Source organism: Epargyreus clarus, unplaced genomic scaffold (genome assembly GCF_041222505.1).
Source record: "Epargyreus clarus isolate Ecla_fem2 unplaced genomic scaffold, WU_Ecla_fem_2.2 ptg000002l, whole genome shotgun sequence".
In the NCBI taxonomy this organism is placed as follows: domain Eukaryota; kingdom Metazoa; phylum Arthropoda; class Insecta; order Lepidoptera; family Hesperiidae; genus Epargyreus; species Epargyreus clarus.
In genome coordinates this window covers 3,425,070-3,437,136 of record NW_027332210.1, presented here as the reverse complement: position 1 = coordinate 3,437,136, position 12,067 = coordinate 3,425,070, and the positions used below count along the sequence as shown (strand labels likewise).

General features: G+C 34.0%; 2 protein-coding genes across 5 annotated transcripts in view; one reads left to right on the top strand and one right to left on the bottom strand.

The window, feature by feature from the left end:
• Positions 1 to 9,601, top strand: part of tws (protein phosphatase 2 regulatory subunit tws) — a 34,269-nt gene extending 24,668 nt beyond the window's left edge. For 3 of the 4 annotated variants that reach the window (XM_073078083.1, XM_073078074.1, XM_073078067.1), the window contains exon 11: positions 1,098 to 9,601. In XM_073078083.1, the coding sequence (XP_072934184.1) occupies positions 1,098 to 1,223 (126 nt within the window). In that variant the 3' untranslated portion in view covers positions 1,224 to 9,601. The remainder of the gene's footprint in view (positions 1 to 1,097) is intronic. The other variant, XR_012102744.1, reaches the window with a different exon arrangement.
• A 1,527-nt stretch (positions 9,602 to 11,128) lies between these two features.
• The window catches only part of LOC140746064 (ABC transporter G family member 20), a 61,834-nt gene continuing 60,895 nt past the window's right edge, over positions 11,129 to 12,067 (bottom strand). The window contains exon 16 of the mRNA XM_073078058.1: positions 11,129 to 11,356. Within this exon, the coding sequence (XP_072934159.1) occupies positions 11,142 to 11,356 (215 nt within the window). The 3' untranslated portion in view covers positions 11,129 to 11,141. The remainder of the gene's footprint in view (positions 11,357 to 12,067) is intronic.

Here is a 12,067-nt window from a genome sequence, read left to right as displayed (position 1 = left end):
ACGCGTGCACGGGGACACGGCACACGGATGCAGATGTAGACGGACATGCACACGCGTCGGATGGACGCAGAGACAGACGCGGACACCCACACACACACAACACACATACGCACACAGACAGAGGGAGACACACACACACACAGACTCGCAACACAGTGCGCGCGCAGGCGCAGACGTACGCGGACACAGATACACAGAGGTATACGTAGATACACTAGCGCAAGCGCACCAACACATACACATAGAAAGACCGCATGCGGACTCAGAGTTAGACGGACACGCACACGTGTCCGACGGACACAGAGGCAGACATGGACACACATATTACACACACGTGCATATGTGCACCAACACACTAAGACACCGACAAACATATACTCGCAACCCAGTGCGCAAATGCGTAGGTACGCGGACACGGACACACATAGGCATACACGGACACGCGCGCACGGACACCAACACATACAGAGAGAGAAAAAGAGAGACTGATACACAGACGTAGACGTACATGGACACGCACACGTGTCGGACAGGCACAGAGGCAGACACGAATACGTACATACACACGCGCACTAACACATACACACAAAGGGAGACAGACAAATAGACACGCACACATGCCTCCGCACTCACACACAATTTCACACATGCACATACATAAAAATATGCACACGTGCAGAGGAACACGTAGTCTGCGTGCGTTTGTTACACTTACACTGACACGTATATACATACATAGGCACATATAAACACATACATAAACTAGCAAATACTTATGAAAATATTAACTGTCACTACACAAATAATTTACGCGTAAAAAAAGTAACTGCACGATTTCTTTTCAACTTACAAGTTGCTTAAAATTACAAAGTGACTTAAAATATTGACTGTAGGATAACAATAATATGTGTATATTTGATCTGTACGCTAAAACGTTATGTATATTCACAAAAAAATACTAAATCTGTATAGAAAAAATTCCGCTAGCTTCAATGAATTTTTAACATCTATGTGCGATCTTGCTATATTCCTGTAAAGCCAGCATTGCAGTGTCACTATTGATTACATACACTTATACGCTTTATTCTATTTCGCAGGACGAAATATCAGTAGACTGCCTCGACTTCAACAAGAAGATACTCCACACCGCGTGGCATCCGCACGAGAGCATCATCGCCGTTGCGGCGACGAACAATCTGTTCATATTCCAAGACAAGTTCTAGCGCGTCGACACGCTGTGTCTACATGGCCGCCCCGCGCGGGGACACCGGGGACATCGGGGCACGCGCGGGGACACTGGGGACATCGGGGCACGCGCGGCACGCCGGGGACACTGGGACACGCGCGGGTGTCCAGGGACACTGGGGCACGCGTGGGTCACCGGGGACACTGGGCACGCGCGGGTCGCCGGGGACATTGGGGCACGCGCGGGGACGCCGGGGACACTGGGGCGGTGAGTGTGGAACGCTTGTTACGAGACAACTAAGTGATAACATTGGTAATGATGGACTGAAGTGGGACGAGTAGTGTAAGTGATGGTTAAGTACAGGATTTTGGATGTTTGTTGGATTTTGATGTGGTGTTGTGTTGTGGTGGTCGCATTGTTGAGTTTTTTGGACGATTTACTTGGAAATATTGGACATATGTTTTGTTCAAATGTTTGATCCAATTTAAAAGAAAGATATGGGATTCAAATACGTATAAAATCAAATAAGGAATGTGTAATGTTAGATCAATGCTCAGTATGATCATATTGGTTAGTTTGTCCAAATGATCCAATTAAATGATATTAAATTCACAATACATAAATAAGTCTTTTCGTATAAATTGGCCAATAAACTGGATATTTTGTGGCCACCATAACATATATGGGCTCAGATTTGTAAAACATAGCTGTGTTAAGAGTCCAAAACGGATATCATAGGGTTACCATCGAATGTATGGAAGTTATCAATGTTGATAGTGTATAGTAATAGGCTCATGTAAGCGTAATATTGGAGTATGCCGAGGCTAAAGTGAAGGAAAACTATCAGTTGTTGAATAAAGGAGCTTCTTACACGCATACATTTCTCTAGTTAACATATAACGTATTGGTATAGTTATCGCCAAATTACTAGTCCGCTCTGAAGTTGTTGCGAGCAGGTGTAGTCATACAATTTGCTATGGCGACGCGATTCATTTCTACATTCAGAGCGGACTAGCAGTTTTACGCGGACTATACACAAGTAAAATACGTAATAACGAAGTGAAATTAATTATTGGATTAAAAAAATATATGAAGTGTTGGTAAATGTAAATTATATTGGATATTAAAGATTGTAAAGTAAAAAGATTGTATTGAGTACAAAACAACACTATTGTTATGTCCAATGTCAGTTTTTAATTTTCATTTTCACTGATTGAAATGTGATGTACAGATATCTTCAATTTCGACCTTAAGGCTTGCACGCACTGCGGTTGAACGCGCGCGGTTTTTATCCTCCTATATGTATTGTGAAGTGCGATTAAATCCCGCTTACATATTGATTAATGTTTGTAATTTGCGCAATTTATTATATTTATTCAGAAGTGTCGTGTTTAATACTTTTAAACTGTAATCCCTGTGTTTTAATAAGTATAATTTAAAATTAAGATAAAAGTAAGCGTTCTATCGCCAAATTAGATGAACGCAAAGTTTCAAAATATCTCTATAAATATTTTTTTCATAGTCGGCCCAGCGTAAACACGTAGCAGACAGACAGAGTTACTTTCGCATTTATATTAATCAGCATGGATAATTAATTAAAGTACCCAAAATTTGTGATATCTGAAAAGCCATTTGTCTATTTATTATTCATATAACTTCCTGTCCAGTACTTAATTTTGTGACGATATAATTAATCATAATAATGTTATTTTCTTTTTCACTCGAGTCAAAAACCGCAGTGCGCGTGCGACCTAACCCAGAGCTTTAATTCAATTGTTGCACATTGACAAGTCTTGTAATCGAATAATGTATTAGTAAAATCAAGAGAATTGCTCCAAAAAAATGTATTGTACAGGCTTTAAAAGTAATGGGGGTAGTGGGTAGGTAGGAACGTTATCTAGGAGGAATGATACGCCATATAGACACATCTCTTCACGCCGTAGTGTTTTAGGGAACTTGTCATGTTATTCGAGCGCGGCTGTCGGTAGAATGGGCTGTTGGACTGATTTTGCTACGTAGGTACGGGTAAGACGTGGTTGGTTGTGATTGAAGGGTGAAGGAATGGATAGGTCGTATCGTGGAGTGGAGGTTTTGTTTTTATGATTGTAGACTTCTTGTGGACTACTTTGAAATACGAATGGGTGTTTGTTTTGAATTAATTACGTACAGCATTCATTGTCACTTAAATAAAGAACGAAATTAGTCAAATAACTATCCACATTGATGTATTGAAATTGAAAAAATAAAAAAGAAATATTATAACAAAATGGGGGACATTTGGAATGGATGAAATCAATCAGTTATCAAAATTGCTAATCAGCTAGCTACATAAATTGATTAATAATAAATATACACAAAAGTCACCAAATGTGACATGTTTTCTCAAACACTCTCAAATAAGTCAGCTTTATATTATTTCTGTCTCAATAAAAAATATCCACTTAATATTAAGAGCGCAGACCTGTATGGGTACAAAACAAATACAGGTCTGTGATTAAGATGCTTCGATATAGTTCTTTTAAAATAAATCTCCGTTCTACGATATTAACATTGCGCCAATAACTGAAATGTTCCCATTCATTCCTTCACACGGACTGTTAAAATTCGCTTGGCGGGTGTACGAAAAATACGAGAGAAAAGTCTGCTAAACGTATAGGTTTGGTATAAAAGTTTCTTTAGAAAAATAAAAAAATATTCAAACTGGTATAAAAATTCGGTTTATTTTCTAAACGCAAGTTTGTTATGTGCCCGTTCTATCGACAGCCCCTCGGCAGTATTGTTAAAAGTCTGTTCAAATCGTGTGGTTTTTATACTGTGAAACGTCCATGTAGATGAGTTTTGTATTGTATGTCTCAAATAATTGTAATTAATAAAAAAAAAGCATTGAATGGTTTCTGTCATGGGAAAGTCGAGTTTGTAGGTGGCTAGTGTTTGTGTCAAATTGCCAACAGCAATCTTACGTCGATAATAAATGCTGTAAATATTAAATTCTGAATATTTTGGCGCGCAAAAATATTTCCGAATTTTTGGGTGCCATGAACCCACACACATAACAGTGCACAATCGCTTAGACCCAGATTAAGATCAGAATTTAAAATAAAATCTTATCAAAATTCGAAATTTGAATCTACAGTAAAAAGCATGGCGAGTATATCACTACCAAAATACATGTATAGTATTATGTATTACATACATAAAAGATGCCACAGCGGCGCCTCTAGCGGCAAAACTTGCAAATGACTTTCCCATATTAAATGAAACTACATTTATTTCAAATAATTTCACTTTGTATTATTCAGTTTGAATGTGTGGGTCAGTAACTCGTAAGTCGTCTTTTGGTTGAAAAGTAATAAAACACACACATGTAAATGTATAAAGTCACCCACACAGGCACACCGCGTGTATAGTTAATATTTACATACTTTAATGAGTATGTGTGATTTAAACCACACAAGTTGAACAGACAACGTTTAGCTAGGTACTAAGTCCGTTAATCAGCTCTGATATAATTTATACGCTTTTTCATACTTAAGGTTCTAAGCGTTCTAAGCGAGTTAAGTATTTATTGTTTAAATGATGAAGATTAATAAAATAAAAAAAATCTTACCATTTAAGGGAGTCACTTGACCTCCACGAAATGAGATTAGTTAGGTGTATCGAATGATAATGAAGATAATTGTACTCGTGCCGTTTGGAATGTATGGGATGGTTCCTTGTGTGTGAATTAGGTTCCGCTCCGTGAAGTTTGCCTTTTATACTGGTTAATGATGTTTTTTTGAAGTTATGAGCATTTTTTGTAGATAATTGCATTCATAGTCGGTCTAGTAATTAAAGTATAAAATGAATTCTTAATAATGCGTCCATTTAGTCAAAGAATTCTTTGAATTTTGAAAATGTAAAGGCGTTTACGAATTTAATTATTAATTGCGCCTCTGCAATATATTCAGGTCTTGCTGGTTTTTCTGCCAAATAATGTCATACAGTTTTATTGTAAAACTTTTTATATTAAAACCCAAACATTTGCTTTTGCTAGACGTATTGTGGTAAAATAAATCTCGACTGTTTAAAAAATATAGCCGATGTCGCTTCCACAATTTAGACGAATCCAACGCACTTCACCTGGTCGTGCCTAAAATTAAGGCGTACATACATACGCTTGAAAGACATTACCGTCCGCAGGGAATCTTCTTAATAAAGTACTACAATAAATTAATTCGAATGAAGCGACATTTTTACAATATTTAGTATTCCAAAATTCATATTTTCACTCAAAAATACTAAATTAATATCGCATTTTTGAGTTGACACCCAAACATCTTTTACTATGACCGTAGCTTTATTAAGTCCCATACATTTCACTCGGCAATGTTGCCAACTAAAAAATATCGGTATTACATTTTTTTAAAAAGTGTTGCCCCCGGAGTGGTTCAGTACAACTTGATTTTGCGCACAGATTAAATAATAAAAATAAAGTTTAGCATAGAGTCCAATATGAATAGTGCTAGAAATGTTTGCTATTTAGACGTTACTTTTTATAAAATAAGAATATTATTTTTTCAAAATCATTACTCATTTAAATACCACTAAGCTAGAAATTTCCTGAATTGTAATTAACTTTTTTAATTTGTTTTAACCCAATTATGATTTTCTTTTTTTCTATTCTGTAGCTGTCTTCTTTTTCTTTAGATTCGCTGTTATTTTCCATTTTTACGCAAATATAGTTTATCTATTTGTAAATGTTTCATTTAAGTTGGTTTAGCCATATCCTAATATCATCAGACAGACAGAAAAATAACTATAATGGTACGTTATCACAAAAATCAGACATATAGTATGTAAATAACGTAAATTAATATAAAATAATTCATATGTTCGCATTGAAGAATCCGTCTCAGTACTCTTATATGAATATAATAGGTGTTCGAATCACTCCGGGGGTATACATATGTCGGTCACCCGATCGCCGCGGCATATTTATGTAATGTAAAATTATAAATTAAGGGATTTTATGAACACTTTATAATTGTTAAATATATATTATTATTATTATTATATTATAACATATGAATTCCACCGTTTAAGCGAAATGTTCGTTCACATTTTGTTTTGTCTATATATCTATATTATGTTGATTGTGATTCGATTTGAAACCAGTGTTTTATTTTTATATCGATATTATTTTTGTACTTTTAAATTTGTTAGTTGAATACTTACGAGTAAAGTTTAAAGTTCATATGTCTTATGTTCAAATTCGTTTCGCTTTTTGAGATAATTCTAGTATGTCTACGTCATGGGGTTCTGTTTTAAAACCCTATTCTCTGCCTATTTGTGTGACGTCATCTTTATTTGTGCATTGTTTAGAAAACTTTGATAGCGCGATTCAGGATGCATGTAACGCCATCTGTTTTCGATTTACGGCAAGTCGTCACAACTATACCTTACTTAAAACTTAATTTTCTATTTATACCTGTGCTTGTTTTTTAATATCAAATTGGTTGTAATATCGCTGTAACTTATGCTTTAGTTGTTTAGTTGTTTCGAAAACACAAAATGTGAACATATTTCTGATATTGTATACGTAAATAGTGAAACGCCATGTCCGTTGTTTAGCGCCGGTTGTTCATTTTGGGCCAGTGCCTTACACTAGCGCGGGGAATGTAATGTAAATAATACGAATACATACAAATTACATACATTAAGCCGTATTGTCGTGGTTATTTCTACCTCGATATCGACAAATTATAAAAGTAAGACAGATTGCTCAAAACACACTCAAACGTAAATAAATATTGAGTAACTCTAAATTATAATATAACATTTGTGTCATTACTAATATTATTATGTGAAATGGAAAGCTTAAAGTGCCTTAAATAAATTAAATTATCGCTACTTCATTAAATTGTTGCATTAGCATTGCATTTTTTCGCATTAGCCAACTTATCTATAATCTATGGTTACGATTTTATATAAGAGTTATTGTAGTTGAGTTTGCTATCTGTCTATTATCTGTGGTATTATATATTTACATTACATTATCTGTGCCCATGTTAGGTGTTTTGTTACACTTTCTTTTTTTTTTATTTATTTTAAATGTATTTTGTAAGATTTTGTGATCGTTTTTATATCGGATTCTTGAGGAGTATTGTTCTAGGAATGGAGTGTTCAAAAACGGAAATTGTCCAAACATGTTGTTGGTATACATCTATCCTCCTTTTGAAAATTAATACAAAATAATGTTATGTTAATGTTATGTTTGCTTAAAAACGAATTGAAAGCCTGTATTTCTGTAAAATGGCTGTGAAATTAAATTTGAAATAAAAAAACATATCTACAATTTAAATTTAGACCATTTTTAGTCTTTTTTCGTTTTCTGTATTTTTAGTTTTTTAAAATCGTTTTATTTTTATTATTTGTTTCGTTTTTTTTATAGTAGGATTAAGGAGGATAGATGTATCATTAAAATGTTATGAGAGATCAATTCGGTCGATTCTGTTAATATGTATTGTATGAAATTGACAATTGTATATGAATAATATGTAACATATAAATCATTAATAAAAATATTAATTCTCTAACGACACTTGAGATTGGGTTAAGAGTATTGATTTAAATGACTGTTTAAGAAATAAAAACAAAGTTTGTTGAAAAACTGACACAACAAGTCTGAAGGAGCTATGTAACTTTGAAGTGGCTATGAAGTCGACTATGCAACGAAAATATATCTAACATCGTATTAGTTGCCTTTAAAACAATAATAATAATGTAAAAATATTAAAAACGACTATTTTTTTAATTGCAATAAATCATACAATTCACTTGAATTTGACTTTACTGAGTTTTTTAAATTTCGGGTAAATAAGTATAAGACAGATAGCAACAGTCGAAAGAAACATACTATTACCAAGATCTCAAGATGTCTGAAAAGGAATTTAATAAAATTGGGATACGTTGGGCACTTAACAACCGAGGAGTTCCGATCTGTTGTTTTAATCAATTCTTTTTCTGTTTAAAAATAGTGTACGTATTCTAAGGAAGCTTGAAAAACAATTGAAAAAAAAAATGTAAATAAAGCGAACGAATGGAGGCCTGAACAATATGATATAAATATAGAATAGAATATTTTGTCACAACTCTCGTATTGTACAGTTATATATACATACATACATACATATATATTTGTACTTTGTGTAAAGCTTGATTCGATAAAATTATGTTTCACGAGCGATATTTGAGAAAAAGTACGATTTTTTTTTCTTATTTTGTAAAGCGTTTTGTTGAGTTTGTATAAGTGATGTAGTGTTAGCGGCGGCGCCACCTGGAGGTCGCTGGCCGCTCTCGCCGCCAGGTGGCGCTGATCGCCAAACGAAACCTTAATCCCGAGTAAGTTTTGATGTTGATCAATTTGTATAGGATGTGTTAAGTTAGTTATCAGTACTTTACTTTTGTAAGGGGCCCGGTCAATTCCTCGCGCGGTAGTGTAAGATGTTAAGCGCTACTTGGACGTCGGCTGATAGGGATACATTAGTGATATTTATGTGTGATAATTATCGAGAATGCCTTCGCAGCTAAGTTAACGATTGCTTCGGAAGCAATAAATAATAAACGGAATTGACTACGTCCCCTAATTATAATAATATCAGTGTAAAAATGAAGCTCTGTAGTATAAAAGACGGCGTGTATAGTTGCGTGCTTGTGTGAGTGTGCGAGCGAGACGAGCGAAGCGTGAATAATATTTTAAGTCTAGTTTATAGTTAGGCAAAAGCTGTGAAAGCGCAGAAAGTGAAACAAAAAAAAAAAGAAACAGTTTTTTTTTCTTTCCTGCATCGAGGGATCAACAGAGGTGTTTGCTTCAATGTGATAAGTCGCAAAGTGCGGTGTGTTGTAAGGATAAATTTGTATGAGTCGGATTGTACCTCGTGTAGGCGGTTGTTGACAACGAATCAAAGTGCTCCGGGCGAGCGCGCGCTGTCGTTGCGACGCTGATATCTCGTGGCTTGTAATGTTCCATAATCTGTTTATGCTTCATTAAAATCAATAATCTGTAAATATTTCGCTGCGGGTTGAGTCATTTTGCTTAGTTATGTGTACGTCGATATTAAGCCGATCGGAGCGATTAACTGTTCGTAAGTCTGGCTTTTAATCTCGTATAAGTTTGTCGTAATACACACTTGCGCCGTACATCACTACATAGCAAAATTGAGCGTTAATATTCAGTTATGCTATATTGCCGCGATTGCAGCGAAATATTGCCGTAGTAATCGCGAGGGATCTAGTAAGATCGGTTGCATTGGTCGGTCAATTAGTTTTGTTTCAATCGCACCCGAAGTGCCATGCGGGCGGCCGCGCGCGCGACCCTAGGATAGAGTTGTTGTTGAATCCAAAATATTTCCTATAATATAAATTTTTATATCTGAACTTGTTGTTTTATTTTCCTGTTGTTTATGATAAGATAGTCTGGATGCTGCATGTTTCTACATGTTACATAACACTTCTGTGTTATACTGCAGTGTTATCGCACACGCATGGAAACACCTCATTATTTTTAAGTGATTTTATTATTTTTATTTTAAAATCATTCAGCTATTACTGGACATATTTAGTCCTTAGTACCCTTGCTGAACTGAATAAGCATTTTAGCGGTGCATAGATCAGTTTGCAAAAGTATGTAATATCAATTATTTGTGTCTGTATATCAGACTGATATGTATTTTCGTCTTCATAGCTATTTGTTTTTTACCATTTGCCTACGGAGCCCTAAAAGTTAAGAAATTTCTATGTTTATAGCATGGATAATTCAAGGTAAATAAAAATAAACCATGTTTATGAAAAAATATATTTATAAATACCCACAAATCACATAACGTATCACAAGACTTATTATACGGCAATATCCATTCGAATTTGATGAGTACAAAAATGTTAATTCGTACATTCGTTGCAATAAAACATGTTTTAAAATTATACTAGCAGTATTTTACACTACCAGTTGGTACTTAAAAGTTCCTAATAATTATTAAAATACATTTTTCAAATCTTATATTATCCAATAATATCATCATCCTATAAAAGAAATTTATTTTTACACCACAAAATTAAAGTATTATTCTCGTAATTTTTAATTTTCCTAATCTGTATAATATCCAGTACCTATCATATAACAACACAGTGTTGCCCGACTGAAAATATAAAAGTAAAATGTGATACCAATAACATTTTAAACTAGTGTAACTAAAAAGCTATATACAGCTACCCGAGAGAGCTTAAGCTCATTATAAGCTAACACAAAATGCCTGAATTTGAGCGTTACACGCCATTTAATAAGACCACAAACGATTTTATGCCAAATTTTCTATTCCTAAAACCGTGGCTTCCACAGCTGTTCCCATAGATTTAATAATAAAACAGGCTTAAAATACATTCGTAAACATATTTCGTAGAGAGTAATTGACACTTTTCATGTATTTTCTCCCTTTTGACCATTAAAATAAAATGATGTTAACATTTTTTTCCGCTAAAGCGCGACTTAAATGTGCAATGTATGTTAGAAAGAAACAACTTTTTAGGCCCCACAACACTAAGATAGTAACTTAATCCTTTTTAATTATTAATTAACATATTTTTACAATTCGTTAAACAGTCTGACATTATGACGTAACAGCTATTAGTAAACAAAAGCGACTTTGTCTACTAAATAATTGTGGTAAACTTATTTCCCCGTTTTACCATTACCACCTTTTAGTATACCTAGTAAAAGTACTTAATCATTTGACTCAGAAACAAATGGACCTAGTAGTTTTAATATTCCTTCCGAAAATTAGCCTATTTTAATACAAGCAAAAGCCGCCAATTAGAATATTTAATTTATACATTTTTTACGTTAATTAATTTATTTAGAGGAAACTCATCGCATTTGTTCACTAAAACTAAACTAGCGATATAAAATGTAATATACCGACTACGTTTTCCTATATTTAAGTCTTAGTAAACATAGTCCTAAGGTGACTACGATCCACGCGATAGTTATAAGGAAGCCAATGTACACATCTGGTTCGGTGATGGAGGAACCCTTCTCCATGATGTCGCGAAGGGACTTGGATGGCACCGTGAAGGGAAGGGTTAAAGCTATGATGCGCAGGCCTTTCGACATCCCTTCGAGGGGCCAGAGGATACCTGCAAACATAAATTAATATAATTATGTTATATTAAAATTTTATAATGAGTTATTACATTAATTTAGATTTATTTTTTTAAGTTTGTAGAATCTGATTTAAATAATAGGTACCATTTATTTATTTCATAAATTAATAACATAACATTTAATAGGAATTCATAACAACAAACACTATTAAAAGAGACCTTATCTACCAGATATATTGGTAGATACTCGATCTTAGAATGAAACTTCGAGTGAATGAAGATGTAAACGAGAAATTGGGTATCTTTTATAAGTTTAAATATTTTATTTTGTAAACTAAAAGTTTAAAATAATAAAAAATCCAAAATATCTTTTTAAAAATTTAAATACATCGAATGTATTAAAATTAAACTAAATACTGCATAATTTATGTTTACTTATAAGCTATCATATCGAACATATTTCATCGTTGTAACCATGGAACAGGGAACAAGTCAAGTACCTAATTGTCAAATAACAGGGAAAATATAGGCTTTCCCTATAATTTTAAATTCTTATCCCTTTAGTGGTGCGTTCTCAGTACTTGAGTGGGTCCTTTAAGAAACTTTTTTACTTACGATATCTTCCTCACGTTACAGCAATTGATAATAAATAATAACGTACATAATACGCAACTTTAAAAAATCTAAGCTACCTTAAAATAAACTACTGTTTTTTACAGCATAATTGTTATTTACACAGCCATT